The sequence below is a fragment of the Elaeis guineensis genome, chromosome 6 (assembly GCF_000442705.2).
Source record: "Elaeis guineensis isolate ETL-2024a chromosome 6, EG11, whole genome shotgun sequence".
Taxonomy (NCBI): Eukaryota; Viridiplantae; Streptophyta; class Magnoliopsida; order Arecales; family Arecaceae; genus Elaeis; species Elaeis guineensis.
Window position 1 is genome coordinate 17363203 of NC_025998.2, and position 22982 is coordinate 17386184.

At 37.6% G+C, this 22982-nt stretch overlaps 1 protein-coding gene and 1 pseudogene across 1 annotated transcript; both read left to right on the forward strand.

Moving 5' to 3' along the window:
• The first annotated feature begins 7681 nt into the window (after positions 1–7681).
• LOC140858501 (ATP synthase subunit beta, mitochondrial-like) lies at positions 7682–12456 on the forward strand. Its single transcript, XM_073259279.1, has 9 exons — positions 7682–8302; positions 9027–9102; positions 9202–9290; positions 9423–9540; positions 9615–9718; positions 9813–9971; positions 10068–10292; positions 10389–10700; positions 12127–12456. The coding sequence occupies exons 1-9, from the start codon at positions 7820–7822 to the stop codon at positions 12238–12240; spliced, it is 1680 nt and encodes a 559-aa protein (XP_073115380.1). The 5' UTR covers positions 7682–7819; the 3' UTR covers positions 12241–12456.
• A 1612-nt stretch (positions 12457–14068) lies between these two features.
• On the forward strand, positions 14069–19506 carry LOC140858498 (65-kDa microtubule-associated protein 3-like; annotated as a pseudogene).
• The last annotated feature ends 3476 nt before the right edge of the window (positions 19507–22982 follow it).

The window sequence follows — 22982 nt, forward strand, 5'->3', positions numbered from 1 at the left end:
TGTCATAATATGCATGGGATATTATAATTTTTTTAAAAAGCAGAGGTATTTTGTCATTCAAAATTTTTAAATAAAAAATAAAATTGCAGGCATTAAATGCGTATCGGAAAGTGATTAGACAAAAATATTCTTCTATATTATGACATCCTAGATCATATTATGACATTCTGGATCATATTATTACATCCTGTATATAGAAAGTCATAATTTGACGTAGAATGTCATAATATACTACAAGATGTCATAATTTTTTAAGACATATTATGACATCATGCATATAAGAAGTCATAATATACTACAGGATATTATAATTTTTTCCAAAAGATAAGAGTATTTTCATCTTATAAAATTTTTAAACAAAAAAATGAACTCCAGGCATTAAATGTGTGTTGAAAAATGGTGACTACGTGGATCAATACATAAAGCAATATACTGTACGTCGGATTTTCTATGCCATCTGCGGTGCACAAAGAATTTTGGATAACATAATATTGGATTCAAACTGTACTTAAAACTTCTCAATAGAAATTCCCTTGACATTGAGAATTCCACGTTACAAGGATCTGGTATGCTAAAAATCTGCAGTGCAAACTGCAACCAAAGTGGTGATAGGGAGGGAATGAATGGCACACCTTGCCATATTGAATTCCCCTAGCTTCATACAAATGCAGACAGATCAGTCAGCAATAGCTGTTAACACCTTGCAGTGCTATAACTCAATAACATCTCATTAACCGATCATTAGATTAACTTTTCCAAGGTCTTCTAGCTAAAACAAGCTGCAGCATCATCTTGCCAGCTTTTTTCCCATCAACCTACCAAAATCTGCATCACATGCATTGCTGCATGAACAATGCATGGTCAAGTTCATCTTCTTCTGAAGAATTAGTCTTCAACACTCTCAGCAATCATCATTTCAGCCAAAAACAAAGCCAGCAGATTCCTTCGTAGAGGTAATGATGTGGTCAAAAGAGATAAAAAATACCATTATGCATAAAAACTTGCAAAATTCCTGTAAGCTTTCATTTATTAAAGATGTGTTTAACTTAACATTGATCTATAATTTCATTTATAATTTCATATAAGCTCCACTTATATGACCGTGCATGTATGTTCGTAAACTTTCCACCAATTAATCCACAAGTAAACCTGAACTCATGAATATATTTAAATGGGACATAACATACTTATCTCGATGGATTACATGATGGAACAAAATATTAGTAGTTTCTGAAAATATAAACATGATGTGCTGCGAAGGAAAGTAATATTCAAGAGAGATCAAAACACACTCATGCAACATGCTCATGCTTTCAGATTTATTTCCCTACAAAGTATTGGCTGCAGGGAGATTTTCACAACATGAAGAAGAAGAACCTTACAAACATGCAAGGCACAGAATTACCAGAAAATGTTTGTCAAAGGAACATCAGAATCCAGAAGAGGTCGTCCATCAACATTAAAAATTTTTGAAACCAATGCATCTAACAATTGCTGGCAGCAAATTATAATAAAGGGAACACATGAGGCCTTGAAGCAACAAATATGTACCGGATGACACTTTAGGATGAATGACAAACCGTGGGCAACAGAGAACTGCAAAATTTTTAGTTGCATAAATTGATCAATCTCGATTTTTGTTGCAGCTAGTCGATCTCTTCGATCGAAATGCATCAGACAAGAAACTCAAGGATGAGAAAAGTCGAGGGGCAGGGGAGACATCGTGTAATCACCAAATGCTCATAACATTTTCTGAGGGTGTAGCAGCAAATGCAGTTTTGTGAAGTAGTCACCATGACAGATACCTACCTTGCAGTTTGCTTAGCACACATCCTTATATAAAAGATTCTTGGTAACCTTCTATCAAGTCTATTTCTAGTTGTTGGAAAGGTGAAACATAAAAATTTAGGTCAGATTATCGATATCCTGTCCATTGGGCCCAGAGTTCATAATAGTGTTGGGAGGAAAGATATTCTTTCTCTTCCTTTAAAGTGCATCAGAAGCAAGAGAGGAGTAAAAAGAGATCAGGTAATTGAAATGACGATATAGTAAGCTGCCATGCCGAAGAATATATGTACAAGCAGTACAACCTCTTGATAGTTAATAAACAAGCAGATTGTTCTATGCCAAATGGGAGGAACTGACTAATTCCAGGGGTCAAACAGAAGCAATATTAGCAGCATTCATTGGGATCAATTTAGGAAGTTTAGGCAGCTACTATTGAGAACAACTCTAGTGATATGCAGCGTTCAGTAAGTTAAGGCAATATAAGCAAGCCTTCAGCAAGCCACGGATGACTTATAGGAGAATATGGATTTGATCCAATGCATAACCTTAGCTTGTAACCAGGAGAAATCACTTACTGAATAATCTTAGCTTATAAGGAGGAGAAACCTTCAGTGTGGACAGATGTTGTCCCTAGAGAATTCATCAGACCTGTCTATAGGAGAATAAGATGGTTGGGGAAAAAAATGTAACCTGCCCGGGCAGGTAACAACTTGATGAATCTAAGGGTGTTATATCGATATCAGAAAATAAAAAATGAGTGAGCATGCTTTGCTCAGTCCTACTGCTTACTTGGACAAAAAGATCGGATGGTTCAGATGGTTGGATTAACTCCACTCCCACATATGCCATACTCTCTCTTAACTACAACCCATCTCACGTACATGAGGTATTGTATGCTTTGGCTCTGACCATCTTTGAGCTTCAGTAAGCTTTAGGCTTCAGTGAGACTTGGCCATTTGGAGCCTCACAATTTTATCTTCTAAAAGACGTCTCATGGAGGAGAGAAAGTTTCAATCCATATAAAACATACTATTTCTTGACTCACAACTAATATAGGCTAAAATGCCATCCTCCCACAATAGAACACAAAAAATAAAAAACAAAGCCATAAAAGTCCAAAAAAAACTCTAATATGAGAATACTATATAGATTAACTACTTTTTATAAAATCCTTGCTATCACATGATTATTGTACACACATGAAGGGGATGTAGGACAACATTTATGGAATACCATATGAATTTCATTTTCCACAATCAAATTAATAAAAACAAACACAATATTTATGATGCATGTCCAAGAAACACCGCGAGATTGTGGTATATCTCTTAGGCTAGTTCACTTCTGTGTGAAGCCCTTCAACTAATATACAATTTTGCTATATCCTTATGCACTTCACATAGTGAAGCTACTACAATCTTACCAATCTTAGTGAAGCTACCACACCATCTTACCAAGCCACATGAAAAGATATTGATATTCATATATTCCATTGGCTTATTGACATCATAACATTTTGGATGACTCTCTCCCTCTAAAGAGGGACTAATCCTTACTTTTACCCTACTCACTTGACTGTCAAAGCCAATATATATATATATATATGAAAGCAGAAACTAAAGAAAAATATATTGACAAGTTAAGCTATCCACGTGAGTATCAACTTATCACCTATGAATGCTATGTGGATCAAAAGAAATCTACAAAATATTATTAAATTAAATAAAAAAAATATTATAGTATTAAATGACTGAATTGAGCCTATGTATGCGAATTAAATAATGTGATTAAAGCATGATATTATTGATTTTTGTAATTAAAATCCACTCATATATGTAACCAAAATATGGATTGATATTAAGAATTTAGATGACATTATATTGCCATATTGATTTATTAGTCTAAAAAATAATTAATTTTAAAAAATAATCAATGATATGACTAGAACTGCATACAATGTCGGCTCAAAACTAGTATGTGTGTGTGTGTATATATGAAAGCAGAAACTGAGAGAAAGTATGTTAGCATGTTAAGTTGTTACGTAAGCATTAACTTATCATCTATGAATGCCATCTGGATCAAAAAAAAAATCTATAAAATATTATAAATTAAATAAAAAAATATTATAGTATTAAAACTAAATTGAAGCCTATGTATGCAAATTAAATGATGTGATTAAAGTATGATATTATTGATTTTTGCAATTAAAATTCACTCATGTATGTAACCAAAACTATGGATTGATATCAAGTATTTAGATAGATATTATGTTGCCATATTGATTTATTAGTCTAAAAATAATTAATTTTAAAAAATAATCAATGATATGACCTAGAATCTGCACACAACATACAGCTCAAAACTAGTGCTAATAGAAATCAAACCCCTATCCTTTTGCTCAAGTAGAAGAAACTATATCTCTTTGCTAAATAAATACAAACAAGCAGTTTAACTGCTAATCTGTCCCATTATTCTTAACAATCAATATTGTCCTTCCTAGAGCAAGTTATAAATCATCAACTATTCACCACAAAGAATCAGAAAATCACTCAAATTCTGCAATTACTGAATATTATCTGTTCATTAAAGACAACTATCACCTCTAAAATTAAAATGTAGATATTAAGCTAGCCGTATTTCTTCATTTTTAGAAATAAATACATAAATAATAGATAGATAAATAATTCCTTTCAACATATTAAAAATCTTCCGCGTATGAAATGAAATCTTGCCACAAAAATCGAGTCCACATGACACAGAAATTAACATGAAAATTAAATTGAGTTTAGAAGAATAAAATTAAAAAGTGAATATGTAATTATCTAAGTCCATGGGGCAAATCCTATTTAAATAATTTAATGTTACATCATGAGCTAAAGTTAAGCAAATCTATTTTATTTCCCAGCCGACGTGGGATTAATTTGATTCGTATGCCATAAGGGTCGTTCTTTTGAGGATAAATAACTTATCTAAGAATTTATATTTTTTTGAATAAGTATTTTCTAGGCAAATTAAGATAGGAAAAAAATTATCTATATTCTTTTTTATGCATTCAAAAATGACTTAAGGATCATTATCCATATTCTTTTGCATTATTAGTTTTTTAATAAGTTGCTAAAATCTATCCATAGTTTCTATATTACCTTTATTATATAAATATTATTATATATTTTATAATAATATATAATATATAATATAATATAATAGATTATATTATATTATATTATTATAATATATTATATAAGATAATATTATATATTATTATATTATTACTATGAGGTTAGGGATGCAGTAGAAATGAAATAAAAAAGATTATTTTTTTGGTTGATGAAAAAATGATTTATCCACCTTTTAGATGAGTAAGATATTTTTTCATTTAATGATAAATACTATCAATGAAAAAATATTTATTCATCTAAAAAAATATAAAAATATAGATAAATTATTAATAAAAAATTAATTAAATTTTAAAAATATTTATTTATAAAAGAATGGCGCCTAGAATGGAGGGGGGTCGAAGTGAACCCACTTGAGACCAAAGCCATTACGGGCCTTAACCAATCACTGACACGAGGAGAAATTCTTTGTGCACCACGGGCGATGAAGAAAATCTAACGTGGAGTACACCATCTTATCCGATTGATCCACATAGTCACCACTTTCCAACGCATATTTAATGTCTGTTGGTCAGCTTTTTCGTTTAAAAATTTTGTATAATGAAAATACTCCTGTCTTTTGGAAAAAAATTATGACATCCTATAATATTATAGCCAGGATATCATAATATGGCCTAGGATATCATAATATGAAAGGAGCAATTTTGTCCAACCACTTTCTAACGTGCATTTAGTGCGTGCAGATCGATTTTTTCTTTTAAAAATTTTGAATGACGAAAATATCTCTATTCTTTGAAAAAATTATGACATCCTATGCATATTATGATATTTTGCATTATATTATGACATCCTGTGGGCAAAAATTATGATTTTTAGATATAAGATGTCATAATTTGGATATAGAATGTCATAATTTTATCAAAAAATATGACATTTTTGTCATATAAAATTTTTAAACGAAAAAATCGATCTACAGACATTAAATGCGTTTTAGAAAATGATGACTATATGAATCAATCGAATAAGATGGTGCGCTTCACGTCGGATTTTCTACACTGTTCGTGATGCTCAAAGAATTTGCCTTAACTGAGAGGTGGCTGTGCTGCCCCATACATGAGTTGATTATATACGTTCACTTCTCTTGCCGGAAAAGCTGAAAAACTTTATACTAATTGGCCATGTACTCCATGGTCTTGGTGCACATTTCATCATTTGAATTCTTTCTAAATTACACTGAGAAGGGAATCATCCAATGGTGGATTCATGCAAAGCAAGGTAAATTCTTCTTCCATGCGAAAGATACGCCAGTCCCAATCTGTATTTGCTTTTGATACTAGCACTAGTTATTCTTCACCGTTGTCTGTTATTTGATGTTATCACATTATTCTAGCAGCAAATGCAACAATTATCATTATTTTAATATCAATATATTCGAAACCACGTACTGTAGGATAAACAGTAGTCATTCAATCATTCATAAGTCATTACAGCCAATATAGATTTCAGGAGGCCCCTAATGGAACAACACATTTATTGAAACCTTGCAATTGGGTGCCACCTGGCCGGAGCAGTCTGGTCCAATTAAAAGTCCCCTGACGGCCTATGAACCCAACTCCCGCCTTTGTTTTGGTAAGACAGTTTGGGAGTTGCTACCGTGTTCTTTAAATATTTTTAATTACATAGAGATAATTAAAAAAAATTAAATTAGAGGTCACCAAAATATCCTCTTTTTACTGCCATCCCTCTTTATACTGGCCACCTCTCCGCTATATTGACTGCTTTGGCCTCTTCTCTATTGCATCAACTGCCTCTTGCGTTGGCTCTCTCTCCTCACCATCTTTCCTCCTCCCTATTCTTACACTATCCTCTCATTGTCTCCTACATTGAGTGCCTCTCTTTCTTTTTCCTTTCCTTCCATCGTCCCCTCACTATCTCTCCACATCAGTTGCCTCTCCTCTTTCTCCCTCTTCTTACGTCATCATCTTCTAATCTCGCACAATCCTCCTCCTTTTACAATCTCCTCCTTTTTCTCCCTCTCTCATTTCTATCGATGGTGACAGTGCATAGATCATAAAGACCCTCGAGGTTGTCATGGACTAGGCTACTTGCGTTTTGCTCCTTCTCTAATCTCATCTCTCGATCTGGTCGCCTGGATCACAATGCCCCACCCGTGCAATTTCTTGCCGGTCATGATGGATGCCCTCATCTTCTACGTTGCCGCTCTCATCGATCGAAAAGAGTCCATTAGGAAGGAGGTGTGGGTCAACAACAAAGGATGGGTGTGCACAAACATGGGAGCATGATGGCATCCGAAATAGATGTTGGATCTGAGGAGGCAGACGACTTGCCATTTATTGCTATATGAAAATATCCATACAATTTGAATTATTAACTATGCCAGTCAAACACATAATCGGTTAATCAACAAATTAGTGCCAAATCAGACAATCAACAAATGCTAGTGACAGAAAAAATCAAATAAGATTTTGGAGCATCAAAACCTAACAAGATTGGATGCGGACGAATGACAAGGTGGTACCAGGCATAACAAGACGATGCAAATTGGAAGTAAGGCCATCCGAACGGGAAGTCTGCAATTGCATCCAGAGGCCCAAATTGCCAATCCACACCCTAGCAACATGAACTGCAACAAGCCACTAGTTTTCTCAATAGCCCAATCAACCCGGACTCCAAACACTCCCAAAACTCCAATTCACACGGCGTTGACGTCCGGCTTTCGCTCTCTCGCGAGCCTGGACGTTCCTCGCCCTAGAAAGCGCCCACCAAAAGGGAGAGAAGAGCCGCCGGCCGCGGAAAGTCGAACAGTGTAATCCGACGCAAGATATGGACTAAAAGGAAAAAAAAAAAAATCCAACAAAAGCCTAGCTCCGAGACTCTAGCTCCCCGTTCCGGCGATGGCCTCCCGCCGGGTCCTCTCCTCCCTCCTCCGCTCCTCCCCCCGCCGCTCCCCGGCGCCCAAATCCGCCTTCCCGACCCCCCGGATCTCTTACCCTCCCCCCATCTCCCGCCCGTCCCCCGCCGGCTTCCTCCTCTCCCGCGCCGTCGAGTACGCCACGGCCGCGGCGGTGAAGGCACCCCCGTCCCCGCCGTCGCCCGCGAAGGCCACCGGCGGCCCCAGTGGCAAGATCACCGACGAGTTCACCGGTGCTGGCGCGATAGGAAGCGTGTGCCAGGTGATCGGCGCCGTCGTGGACGTCCGGTTCGATGAGGGGCTGCCGCCGATCTTGACGGCTCTCGAGGTGCTCGACAACTCGATCCGCCTGGTTCTGGAGGTCGCGCAGCATCTGGGAGAGAACATGGTGAGGACCATCGCCATGGATGGGACCGAAGGGCTCGTCCGTGGTCAGAGAGTTTTGAATACTGGGTCTCCAATCACCGTAAGTTTTACATACCTTTTTCCTTTTTTTTTGGAACTGACATGAAACGACCTCTTCATATTATAAAATTTCATAGGAGAATATTATTCTGTCTTGGATCTGATCTGTTTAGTTTTCGTTTTTTTTTTTTTTTGGTAGTGCAGAGTTTGGCCAGTGATCGATTTTTATCTCTTTTTATTAAACATAAGTTTGGTGGTAAGGTCTATTAATAAATCGATGCCTGTATCATAAGCCTTTCTTGATGAAATTCTAGTATAAAATTCCTTTCTCCATTAGAGGATAGACGAGAACACTGATATCATACATCATTATTCCACACTATTTATCTTTTTGCGGGATATCTTGTGATTTTTCTTTAAACTGCTTGGTTTGCTCAGATCCAACTGAATAGTATCTGTTTGGTTGGGAATATTTATCAAACATTTTAGATTCGTCCTGATAGTTAAACATACAATGCATCCCCGAAGATATGATTTTTGGCTTATCTCTCTCCTATATTGGTATTGAATAAGATTGAGATGAGCTCTGGAATTTCATCGGATTGTCTGACTGTTGATCGACAAGCTTGTTCCATTTTTTTGTTTGTATCACTGAATTGAATTAGTTGGTTTTATAGCTTGGCTGGTGTGAGCAGATGATCATTGGCTGGTTATGTTTCTTTCTGCACGGGTCTGGCTACCTCATCTTTTTGTGATTTATCGGACCTTGTTTCAATGTTTGTTAGGTCCCTGTTGGGAGGGCTACCCTTGGACGCATCATTAATGTTATCGGTGAACCAATTGATGAGAAGGGTGAAATAAGTAAGACTACGCGGATCTGTTCAATATTTCTCATTTGTGATGGGAACAGTCATTTTTCTAATTGTTATTTCTAATAACTCTCTTTCTGTTCATAAATAGCGACCAGTCACTTCCTTCCCATCCATCGTGAGGCACCTGCTTTTGTTGAGCAGGCGACTGAACAGCAGATTCTTGTTACTGGAATTAAGGTATGGTTTTTCTTCCTCAAGCTCACTTTTTATTGATGTGCTTTTTAATTTCAGATGGTGGATTATCAGAAGTTTAGGTTTGATATTCTATCCTAATCAATGTGTTGTGTGTTTTTTTGCTGCTATCCACAGGTTGTTGATCTTCTGGCACCATATCAGAGGGGAGGAAAGATTGGACTGTTTGGTGGTGCTGGTGTTGGAAAAACTGTACTTATTATGGAATTGATCAACAATGTTGCTAAAGCTCATGGTTTGTTTTAAGAGTGTTCATCCATCGAAATTTTGATTTAAAATTATTGCATTCATTAAATTTCTTTCTGCCAGGTGGTTTCTCTGTCTTCGCTGGTGTCGGAGAACGTACTCGTGAGGGCAATGACTTGTACAGGGAAATGATTGAGAGTGGTGTTATTAAGCTTGGTGACAAGCAGGTCACTGTCACATTTTCAATTTTGTTCTATGTTCATGCATTATTTTTTTCTCTTTTGAGGCCTGCAATTCTCAGTTAGTGGTTCTGGATGGCAGGGTGAGAGCAAGTGCGCCCTTGTGTATGGGCAAATGAATGAGCCTCCAGGTGCTCGTGCACGTGTTGGTTTGACTGGTTTGACAGTTGCTGAGCACTTTCGAGATGCTGAAGGACAAGATGTGCTTCTCTTTATAGACAACATTTTCAGGTTTACCCAGGTAAGCTTGCAGGAAATTGAAGTTGCTGAAGTCTGTTCCTGGTATTGCATCTCAATGATTGTGGCCTAGTTTCACATATTCTCATAAATTATTCAGGCGAACTCTGAAGTGTCTGCGTTGCTTGGTCGTATCCCATCTGCCGTCGGTTACCAACCAACTCTTGCTACTGATCTTGGAGGGCTGCAAGAACGTATCACAACAACAAAGAAGGGTTCCATTACCTCAGTGCAAGCTATTTATGTGCCTGCTGATGACTTGACAGATCCAGCTCCAGCAACTACCTTTGCCCATCTTGATGCTACAACTGTGTTGTCCCGACAGGTTTGTTTACGTAGATGTTCTTGTAACATATTTCTAAAGTTATTTTTTCCATGTCGAAAGGTTCTTTTCCTAACTCGGTTCGTTTTCCCTGAATAGATTTCTGAGCTTGGTATCTATCCTGCTGTTGATCCTCTAGACTCCACATCTAGAATGCTTTCACCACATGTATTAGGAGAAGAGCACTATAACACTGCTCGTGGTGTTCAGAAGGTTCTTCAGAATTATAAGAATCTCCAGGATATTATTGCAATTTTGGGAATGGATGAGCTCAGTGAAGATGACAAATTGACAGTGGCTCGTGCTCGAAAGATTCAACGGTTCCTAAGCCAGCCTTTCCATGTTGCTGAAGTTTTCACAGGTGCACCTGGAAAGTATGTTGAATTGAAAGAGAGTGTCAACAGCTTCCAGGTGAGTAAAACATTTTAATAGGAATGCAAACCATTTGTTGTTTATAACCATATATTGGGCAAAGGACATGTCAGGATTATAAAATTTAATTGAGAAAAATTTTAAACTAGTGTTCACTTATGCACATGCACATTTCATGTTCTGCATTCTAGTGGCTTACAGTTTACCATTTCATCTTGTCAATTGTCTGCATGTAATTCTTTTAACAAGCTGAAGTGGTAAATAAAGTGACAATGGGAGCATGTTGCAGAAGCTGTTTTCATATTCTGCATGGGCTATTTTATTTTGTTATAGGTGGACCTAAATCTGGTTCACATTTGACCATGCTTGTCCAATGTTGTAATCGTTTTAATTGTTTTTCCCATGTGTTTCATCTGCAATACATACTGTCTAAATAAGTTGCAGATTGGTGCTGTTTTTTTCTTTTCAATCTCATATGAAATCTCCCTGTTTTCATATTATGCTATTTTTGCTGGTTTTCTGTTTAATCATAAAAGTGAGCCACAGAGGTAGTTTGTATTGCAAAATGAACTTTCTGAAGCAAGCCACACAGATGAGTACAACACTCTATGCTTCTGTACTGTTTTCAATTATTGGATGCACTTGATTATGATGAGAAATTTTAGTCATTATCAATGATATTTAAATATTGAACATAGCTGGAGTTGAATTATGCAGCCTCACTGAAAAAAAAGAATTATGCAGCAGTTAGCGAAACATTATTAGCATAAAGGTGTATAGGTGTTATAGTTGTGAGCTTCTGTCTGTAATCTTTACTCCATTTTTTTATCGGTCCCTTAGCATTATAGGACAATGCACTATGTTTGTCCGTTTTCTGCAATCTCAGGAATGGTTCTGCTGTAATTTTGTTAACTTGGTATATAATATCATTCATCACTCTTCAATATGGAGTAAATAACTGAAGTTGCTTTCTCTTTGTATGACTAGTTTGAGAATGCCAAAGAGAGAGGGGATCTAGTTCTGAAACCATTCAAATTGTATCATTTCATTGCCATTCTCAATTCATAGCTGATATTTCCACCAACAGCTATGCTAGTGCTAGCATAGAACTGTGTTGTTTTATGTAGTTATTGATGCTTCATCTTCTACTAACCATAAAGGCAGATGTGCTGATGAAGAATCAGTTTGAATTATGGTTGCTACTCTGATACATGCTCTTATACAACCATGAAGCAAGACATAATTGCTGCTCTATAGCACAGCTCATAGTCTGTCAATTATCTATCCTTAAAAGAGTAATGGGTCATGTTTTGGTTGAGATGGTTCAGTTTTGTCAATTGCATGATCTATTTCTGTCAAGTGTCTTGTATTTTTCTCTGCAGTGCTCTTTCTGAAATTGATTGTCATTGATGCACTATCAGTGCTTAGAATTTTCTGTTAGTGCACTCTTTATCTTGTTTTTCAGGGTGTTTTGGATGGAAAGTATGATGACCTTCCTGAGCAATCATTTTACATGGTTGGAGGCATTGAGGAAGTCATTGCTAAGGCCGAGAAGATTGCCAAGGAGTCTGCCACATGATAGAGTGTTCTTTTTTCTATTTAATAATGAAAGTGATGCAGCTGATGATGACTTTACCCCAAAAAAGGGTTGTTGTATTTTTGAGGTCAACACTTTTGCTTTTTATGTTTTGTTGATGATGGTAGGATTTATGGTTTTTTAGAAAAGAGCCAGTGTCTGCTCGTTTGGGATTTTTTCTGCCCAATAAAAAAATGCAGAGAGTTGTTTCTCCTTCCATCACTTTGGTTTTTGGGTATTCGTGCTTCATAGATGCTGTTTCGTTTATGTTGGATACTACTAGTGGCTGGATCGTTTGCTGCCTTTTACTGGCAGTAGGCAAGTGTCCTCCTTTTGCTCATTCTTTCGAGTGCGCCATCCTTGCGTTGTGGATCCTTTATAAAGCGAATCTGGCATATAGCCTTCATCCAAAATATGGTAGTGTCATCTGGTTCAAGTCTTTTCAATCTTCGGGTCTTATCAAAATACACACTTCTATCTTTTGTGCCGTGCATGTAATGTACTGCTCTTTGCGCTTGATAAGCTGAAACTATTGTTCGTGACCTCGGGGATTGAGCTTTTTATCCCGCAGTTTCTTGTCATGGCTACTATCAAGATGAAATCGTACACGGCCTGGATGTGGAAGATCATACGACCAAAAAATTATGTTAGTGGCAGCTGCTTGACCATGCAACTGAGGTGTACCACAGTACCTGGGCTGCTCATAGTTCTGTATGCGCTCTTGCCTCTTGGTTAAACGCTGACTTCTTCTAAAAAACATCTGTGAATGTGTGGGCTTCTACCACCAGTTTGTCAGCGAAGTGACGCTTAGCCATTCAAGCAGGTGGGATTTTCCAGTCTTATTTCAACATTTTGCTTCAAAATAGAAGGGAAAACGAAAAATCCCAAATAAATTTCAGGTCTGATCTAGGAATTTACTTGATAAATGGAAGAGCTATGATAAACAAAGCTTTAAATTTTGGCCTGACTGGTCTCTGCCTTTGATGATATAATCTCATTGGCCATGATAATCTCTGATCATAATTTTTTTTTCCTCCCATTATGTGGTGAATTTCCAAAGCAAGCTCTTAACGCTCTTAAAACATCATAATGGCATTGTTTTAGTTACTAGATTTTCTTGTCTTTTTAGAAAAATAGAAAAACAAGAAAGTCTACCAACGAAATTTTGTTGTATTTGTTCACAGCATATATAAATTAGAGCAAATGGGTTAAGTTCTTCTTATGATCCTATCTCTTTGTTTGAAATAAACTACTTCATCATACAAAATAATTTCCAGATTAGATTTTTTAAAAAAGCTTCACTTATTTTTCAAATATTTATTTTATTTCTATAATATAAAGACTATTTTTTTTAAAGTATTTGATAGGTTAAAATGAAATATTCAGTGCAGACATGAGCTTTTATTGTAGTTAACTTTCCTCGGACACGTGCTTCCCATGTTTGCAGTATTAGTCCACGCACAACGGTATGATCCAACTCTGGCCTTCGGTCTCCCAGCAGTTAAGCTCTCACGCAGCGTCTTCTACGGATGCCCGCACGAATACTAAAGCGAACTCCATACCGCAAGGGGGAGTCAACTGTGAAAATTTTGAAATAGCGTATCCCCCGGGCTTAGAGATCTCGTTTCTAAAAAGGACCTATATTCATTGATATTTACGAAAACAGCAACCCATCAAGTAACCCCCGTTCCCAACCCGGGCCAGCCGGTGACCGGAAAACATGTCCCATCCGTCCATTTCAAAATAAACGGACGAAATCAAATGGGATGAAAAATATTTTAAAAAGTGCCATCATTTAACGCTTCCCTTTGATAGGGCCTGTTCAAAATCTTTATTTAATTCAGATATACGTTCCAAACCACAGCCTTCTACTCTTCTATTCTCCTCCCACCCCATCTCGATCTCGTCCTCCTCCCGATCTCTCTCCGATCGCCGCCAGTGGGACCCATCAGTCCGAGCTTCTTCGCCCGCTCTCTCTCTTCCCTTCTCCCAACTGTCGCCGTTGAGATCTGTTTCCTTCTCCAAATCGCGTATGTTTTCTTCTCCTAATTTCTACCAACTATTCGGCTTTTCGTAGGTCTTTCTTTTTTTGACGAATTTTTGTCTCGGATTTCTTTTTTGATGAATTCGTCGAGGGTTTTGTTTCCTGGTCGGTAGATCTTTCTAGGGTTTCTCTAGGATTTGTTGTTTGATGAATTTCTCTTCTTGTTGATATCATAAACTGATCGCGCTAGAATAATGATGGAAGTTTTAAGGTGTGTTATTTTTCTTGAGTTCTTTTGGTGCTGGTTGAATTCATTGGAGTAATTTGGGCTGCTGATAGAAAGCGTTCATTTAGCTAAGCAGATGTGTTTGCCTAGTGAAATTACTTATTTGTTGCGTGAATTAAATATGGACCATGACTTAGAACTATCGCAAGAAATTAGCTGATTAAATACTTAGTTTGCTATCTGATTTTATAAATTAATGGTATTGGCTTCTTTTTTTATGTCTTTTTACAGTAGTATTTACTTGATTTAAGATCATGCAAATTATCTTTTACTAAGATTTTATTGAATAGATGAAGGGCAGAGTCCTTGCCAATGTACTGGTATTGTTTTCTTTTGTATGTTCCGTGGTGGTGAATTTGCGATCACAGAATACAGAATCCAATTAAAAGATTCGCTTCCATGTAATTTTTAATCATGAAGTTTAAAGCTTTTCTAAACATGTAAGATGAAGAGAAGAAATTACACAGGATGTTTAAAAGAGCGATATTACTGCATGTAGTCTAGAAGTACAGAAATAGGCGGGCCTGTTAAAAGTTCGTCAAGAAAACACATCAAGCAAATCATCTCTTCTTTTTGGATATAAGTAGTTACATTAAGAGCTCATGAAATGTGTGGTGGGCATTCTGCTCAGGAAAAGTTATAAGTAAGTGGTGTTGGTGGATGTTTCAACGATTTTCCCTCCCTTTGGATGGAATTTTTTAGGCTTTAAAGGAAGAAAAAGAAACGTCTGTGCAAGAAAATAAAGGAGTAGAAAGCTGTTAAAATATGAATGTTGCAAATCAAATATATGAGTTTCTTATCCTCATCAGAAGATCACTCTTCTGTAAACATATTTAAAAGTATAAGAAATAACAGTCAAAAATAAATCAAATGTATACCTATTTCATCACCTCATGTTATTGTTCGCTAATGTTCTAGTTTTTTCTTCTCAAAATGCTATCTTAAATATGAAGTTTTCTTGCAGGAAAATCATTTTTTTTCGCTATGGCTAGTCTCGTAAGCGATCAGCTTTTGCAGATGGAAACAACATGTGGATCTCTTCTATATGAGCTTCAGGTTTCTCCAAAGTTTCTGATATCTATTATACGAAATGACTACTTCTGTTTCTTCTCTGCTACTAAAGTTTCATTGGGTCGAACATATAGGCAAATGGAAAAGTTATCATGATCTTTTTTCCTATGTTAATCATAGACTATCTCTGATGTGACATGGCTTAGAGTGCAAGATCATCACCGACCACGTTTATTGCATTATGCGGACTGGGCTTGTGATAGTTAAGTGGTAGAACAAGCCACAAATAGTCGGTCTGGTGTAATTGATTTTGAGGACATTGGAACTAGTTTGAAGGTTTTGGCATTACTAACTCTGTCAACATCTTCTTTTCTGGTTTATGAATGTGATTTCAGATGATATGGGATGAGGTTGGTGAATCTGATGCTGAAAGAGATAAACTGCTACTTGAGCTAGAACAGGAATGCCTAGAGGTTTATAGAAGAAAAGTTGACCAGGCAAACAGGTGCAGAGCTCAGCTGCGGCAAGCCATTGCTGATGCAGAAGCAGAGCTTGCGGCCATCTGTTCTGCAATGGGTGAGCGACCAGTGCATATCAGGCAGGTTTGTTCCACTCCAGCAACCTTCGATGGCAATTTTTGGATAGCTTGAACAGGATTTCTTTAAACCTCTACTTGTGTCAAAATCTCATATACTCTTTCTCCTCTGGTGTTTAATTATATCCTTAAATTTAGTAGAGAGAGAGAAACCTTGAAAGTTGAGTAACCATCTCACTTTCATTTTAAGATGATTAAGTTATGGCCAGAACACCCATATACATGCTCTGAGTTCCAGTAAAAAATTTAACATAGGTGGCAAATAGTTTCTTTTAGTCTTACTAATCTGGTTAATGTTGTCAGTCCAATCAGAAGGCTGGAAGTTTAAAAGAAGAGCTTAAGGAAATTATCCCTCAGTTAGAGGAAATGCGAAAGAGAAAGAACGATAGATGGAATCAATTTCTTGAAGTTATTGAGCAAATACGAAGGATTTCAATTGAGATCAGGCCAGCAGAGTATACTCCATCCAAGGTGGCTATGGATGAATCCGATCTATCCACAAGAAGGCTTGAAGAATTGCACAGACAGCTACAGTCCTTTCAGAAGGAAAAGGTGGGAGCTATCTACAAAGTCACCGTTCTTTTTAAAGTAATCATTTTAGAAAGTACAGTTGTTGCCTATCCTTATTCCTATATAACCAAGTTTCCTTTGCTACAGACTGATCGCCTGAAGCAGGTGATGGACCATCTAAATACTTTGAATTCATTATGTCTTGTACTGGGTATAGATTTCAGACAGACTGTTCATGAAGTACACCCTAGTCTTGATGAGACTGAAGGGTCAAAGAATTTTAGCAATGACACAATTGAAAGTCTGGCCTCTGCAATACAGAGATTGCGAGAGGTTAAGATCCAAAGAATGCAGAAGGTAAGTTATATGGTCAAGTGACCTTTTACTATTGGATTATTTTGGTTACTTAAAACTCCAAGCTGTGGCAGCTTCAAGATCTTGCAAGCACTATGTTGGAACTGTGGAATTTGATGGATACACCAGTTGAAGAGCAACAGTTGTTTCAGAATGTAACATGTAACATAGCTGCTTCAGAACATGAAATTACTGAGCCCAACACTCTTTCAATGGACTTCATCAATTATGTAAGTAACTGAAGAGGAAAACATAAGATTTTCTTCTTTTCCCCCTGACCATCAGTATATGTTGGGTTTAGGATAAGATCTATAGAAGGAAAACATCTGTGATGCAGGTGGAGGCAGAAGTTTTGAGGCTTGAGCAGCTGAAAGCTAGCAAGATGAAAGAGTTAGTATTGAAGAAGAAAACAGAACTGGAGGAGCTTCGTCGTCGCACCCATCTAGTTGCTGAAGCAAGCAGTGAAACAGAATTTGCAATTGAAGCTATTGAGGCTGGTAAGAATTTGCTCAATGTTTGGTGACAGGGTTTCAAGATGGCGCATAAAATTCCTCATGCATCTAATAAGACAACTTTACGTTCTGATCTTTTCCATTGCCTGTTTCAGGTGCCGTTGATCCCTCTTTAATGTTGGAGCAGATTGAGGTTCAAGTTTCAAAAGTTAAAGAGGAAGCTTTTAGCAGGAAGGATATACTTGAGAAGGTTGAAAAATGGTTCGCTGCACGTGATGAAGAGTCCTGGCTGGAGGAATACAACAGGGTTGGACGTTTGATCATTTTGTGAGCTCTTCGCACTCCATCCTCCAACAGCTTACATGTCTGTATGATTGTTCACAGGATGAGAACCGCTACAGTGCTGTAAGGGGTGCCCATCTTATGCTCAAGCGTGCTGAAAAAGCCCGTGCTTTGGTTAATAAGATTCCAGGTTGACCTCTAATTCAGTTGAATTCAGTCTCAAGAAGTTTAATTCTGTCCAGCAGTAAATTTTACAAGGTATGATTAGTTATTGTTTGTATCTTGAGCAGCAATGGTGGATGCTTTGGCTGCCAAAATTACAGCATGGGAGAATGATAGGGGATCGAGTTCACATATGATGGTGTAAGCTTTTCTTATGTGATCGAGTTTCATTTTTTCAGTTTTACAATGGATCCTTCACTCTTTCCATCTTTGGGAACACTTGGAGTCTGAGAAAATGATTGAAGGAAAGGACACCACCAAATTTGGACTTATGTCTCCTCTTTAGCTTCATCTGAACTTTCTTTTTCTCTCTTTGTACCTCTTCAGATCTTATTTCCTTTTGTACATGTACTAATAAAATTAAGGTGGGGAAGTACCTTCCTCCACATTCCATCAAAAAACAAAAACAGTGAGAGGGAAATGAATTTATATAAATCCATTGTTGAATTGATTTTTATTCTTGCAGTTTCGTCTGCTATCAATGCTGGAAGAATACACCATAGTGAGGCAGGAGAAAGAGCAAGAGCGCAAGAGACAGAGGGTAACTTTTTCTCCCTCTTCAACTATTTCATATTCTGCTGGGTCACTGAATCAACAAAACATGTCAATGATTCAGGACCAAAAAAAGCTTCAGGATCAACTCATAACTGAAAAGGAAGCTCGCTTTGGGTCCCAACCAAGCCCTTCAAAGGCCCACAGCGCAAAGAAGATTCCTAGAACTTCCACTGGCGGATCCAGCAGAAGGCTATCTCTAGGTGGAGCCGTCATGCATCCCCCGAAGCCTGATCTGCTTCATCCTAAGTCCACACGCTCAACCAAGAAGGCCGAAGATATGAGTGCACTTTCTCCCGGTCAGTTTTCTTTCGATCTTAACGTGGCAGTCATATTAAATGTTACTGCCTTTTTCTTTGTAATTGATAAAGTGTTTCCAGTTATGCATTTTAGCATGTAACCTTGAATACATGCAGCTAGGAGAGGCATAGACATTGCTGGCCTACCTGTGAAGAAACTGTCTTTCAACACCATGAATGCTCCATGTGAAGTGGAGATGCCACGCAGACCCTTTACCCCCCTAGTTCCTGTGAACAGCATCCCATCAACACCTTCTCAGCCCAACATTATGTTGACACCCAGCATTTTATCGACACCCTCTCAGCCAAAAAATAATGATGTTGAAGAGGAGAACAGGACCCCGAAGATAATGCCCATTTCAACTCCTAAAACTCCAGTAACGGTGCCTGCCTCCATGCAGATGGCCACAACACCTGCTCCAACCTGCCTTGTTTATGAAGCAGCGGTCACAAAAGCACCATTGGAGGAGATGGAATACTCATTTGAAGAGAGAAGGCTTGCATTCTACCTTAAGAGATAGAGAGTCTTGTAGACATTGGATCATGCCAATATTAGCTGACTTGAAAGATTGTTGTTTTCCTTTTGTTAGTCAATATATGTTGATATGGTATTTGCTGTCTTCTTTCGTTCTTTCTATCTGTGTTAGCTGGACCTTGCCTATTGGCAGTTGCATCACGCCTCTTTTGGGTGTCATCTTAAGGGTTATGTTTGTATTGCTGCTGTTAATTTGTACCGTTTCTTTAATGTCTCTGCCTACATGGAATGATGTGGACTTGGCAAGGAATATCAGCTCTTACAGGATTTGTTTACCAGATGTAAACCTTCCTTGGACAAAGATACAATTGCTTGGAGAGGCAAGTTATGTAATGCTTTACTACTGCATTTGTTGTACAAGTTCCTGAACAGTGGAGGGTGAGCTGTCCTTATGCAAACTGTGAAAAATACCCTCAGTTCAGATGATGAAAATGGCTTTGTTTCAAGATTAAGTCAACCCTAGAGGTAACTTGTTCAGGAGAACTGGCATCAATCTAGGGGATGTGTCTTCTGCAACAACCATTCGGCAACTCTTGAGCATCTTCTTCTAAACTGCAATCACATTACCTCGACCCGGGAAAAAATATGCAGACCTAAACGTCCAGGAAGTTCCAGGATCTTTCCAGATATTTTTCCTCAACGAGTCAAACTTCAGCAAGTACAGTTCTTGAAGGAGCACCTAGTATTTTCAACAAGTGATCCATTCTATGCAGCAAAAAAACAGCAGTTTTGGTTTCTCTTGACATTGTTGTGAGCGTCACCCCTCTCTCGACGTAATGTAAACATCCAAGAAGTCCACTTCATGTTTCTGTCGTCCTTCAACAACTCGTTTTATCTTATAATATTTTCTCACTTCAATAAAACAGGTGGCTTAACCTTCTTCTATATCAGAATAGAGTTGATTGTAGCATGCTTGATTAGCAGTCATTTTCCAGCTTGGTTCACCTTTCATTCTTGCAGTTGACGATGCAAGGGAACTTTAGTTAGCTTTTTGTAATTTGGGTGGCTATTTTATGGACTACTTGAAATTTGAAGGCTACGCAAATTAGAGGCTAACATCATTGGGAATGCAAAATTTCAGTAACTGAGATTTTTTTTTTTTTTTTTAAAATTGCCTATGTGGAATTTACCTATCTGTAAAATATAATTTCTCTTTTTCCCTCCAAGGGCATGGAATGGTATGTATGTGAGTCCTGTGATGATATAAAAAGGGATTATTCCTTGGAACCAGATATGGCACAAGGGAGGCAACAGATCAGCTAGCCTCTGACAGGCACGTTCTGACGTATAGGAAACAATTTATCAATCCGGAAATCTCACTGAGAATGTCATTTGATTTAACTTGCTTTTTGGGACTGTTTGAACTTCCACTGTAGCTTAAGTTGCACATGCAGGCCAACCTCCTCTTTTAGATGCTTGCAACTCACATTGTAAGGTAAGTTGTTTGTCGGATTAAACCTTAGAGATAACTTGTGGTAGGTTAGCTTGCAATCAAAATGGCCGTAAGACGAGTTACAGTCATTTGAGTAGGTATCTTAAATTTTTTTTTTTTTCCGGTTTAGATAAGAATTTGTTCTCTTTTCTTTTCCTCTCCTTCACTTCTTGTCCTCCTCACCACCACCACCTATTCTCAACTCTATGCCACCATGTGCAACCTCTCGCTCTCTGCCCCGCCCTTCTTGTTCACCTTCTTCATCCACCACAAATTTGCACTGTCGTCCTCTCCTCCGCACCTCTTGTTCACCTTCATATACATTAAGTGCTTCGACTTGGCATATGCTTGCAATGTGTTAGGAAATGTCTGCATAGACAAGTCCCCCATTTCATCAAACTCTCCTCCAAATATAAGAAATGAACATTTTTATTAGTTATTTTTTACAACTTAAGTTGCAATGCTAATTGACTTGTAATGCAACTTCCAAACAATTTCTTTACATAGATTCCTTTCCTTCATAGCTTGTCAGAGTTAGTTGGAGTGAGAAATCCAACTCCCTTTTTAAAGCTAAAAACAACTATAGTGCTAACTTTAAGTAGGTATTTTAGGCTTACCCAAAAAAGTTAGGCTCCTAATATCTGTGAGCTGTGGATTATTATTCTGTTATGCATTATTTTTAACTCAATTGCAGATGTTCGTGTGAGCTTGTTACTTTCAGACTGGCTCAGAGTATGCTTAATTTGCGGTATTGGATTCCTCAGGGGAAATGTGCAACCGGGTCTTGTAGCTGCTTATCACATGAGAGTGCTTTTACACCACTGTGCTCTATTTGATACCCATAATGCTTAATTTGTTGATCGATTGTTATACATTTTCTAACACAATTGTCTATGACCTGCTGTTCTCTCAGAGGGTATTAATTTTTAACTTGGTGGGCCATACATTGATTAACAGGGAATTGTTCAGAATCAAAGGTCTAGTAGAGGAGCACATTGCCAAACAACTCCAGTCATGTTGTCCTCTCTTCATAGACAGCTTGGCTTTCTGCATTGGAAGATCTTCGTTGCTCTTACTTCTTAGTAAAGGCTGCAATTACTTAAGCTCAAGAACACACTGTTCCTACTAAGAGCTGCCAAGTTTTTCTGCCTGCTTGAATCTCACCACCTACTTTATCAGGTTTTTGCATTTGTTAAGGCTGTTATCCGTCACAACTTATATCTCTGTAATTCTGTTTCTAAGTGCATGAAGATGTGGCTCCTCCTATGCAACAGATGGTTGTTTGATATACTTTTCTGTGGGATAGAATGGCAATGGTTGCATTGCACTAATGGGAACCTGGAGCTTTTTGTATATTCTCTGCTATATTTGCTCCTGTGCCAGTTTCAGTCTATGCATCAATGTTATGGCAGCTTTTCCAGCTTATTATCTTATGGTACTGCCTATGTCTTGTGCTACTTCCTGTGCCACTCTTCAGGTCCTGGCAGTTGATCCAGTTGATACAGCATACTTTGGATTATATCTCAGATGGACATTCCTAATGCTTACTCAACTGCTGGGGGCTTATTATTGTCAATGTATCAGATGTTTTTATACTCAGTCTTGTATTATACTAGATCCTCATCATCTTTGGGGCCTTTGATTTACTACCAGAAGTAGCTGTGCTCATGGGTTCAACTGTCAATTTTCCTTACTTCAACAGTACTTCTCACTTTTATCCTTCTATGTCAGAGATTATATTATGTATTACTTTTTGGAATCCTGCAATTCCTGCTGTGTAGACTTTTACTACTCTCTGCTTAATCCTTGTTTTAATGTTGTATTAAGCTTGCTGATGGAGTCTGTAAACAGTGCTTTACTTGTTGTGTAATAAAGTTGCCTCCTTACCAAAAAAAAAAAAAAATGAAAAAAAGGTTAGGCACTACAGCACCAGAAATGACATGAACGAGAATTCCAAAAGAGACCCTTGGATGCAGGCAAATAGGTCATTAATGTCCAGATAAAAAATGTGCATGCATATAGGTTGAGACTGTTGATGTCCATCCAATCTAACTAATAAATGATACAATTCACCACCAAAAATAAACATGCAATCTGATACAAATACAGATAAAATAGACATTAACGTATGGATACTCTAATTTACAGCATTCAGAGTCCTAATTAAGGAAATGTTGACGAGGGACCAAAAGATACTGACTTTGGCTACATTGGTATAACAAGTATAATAC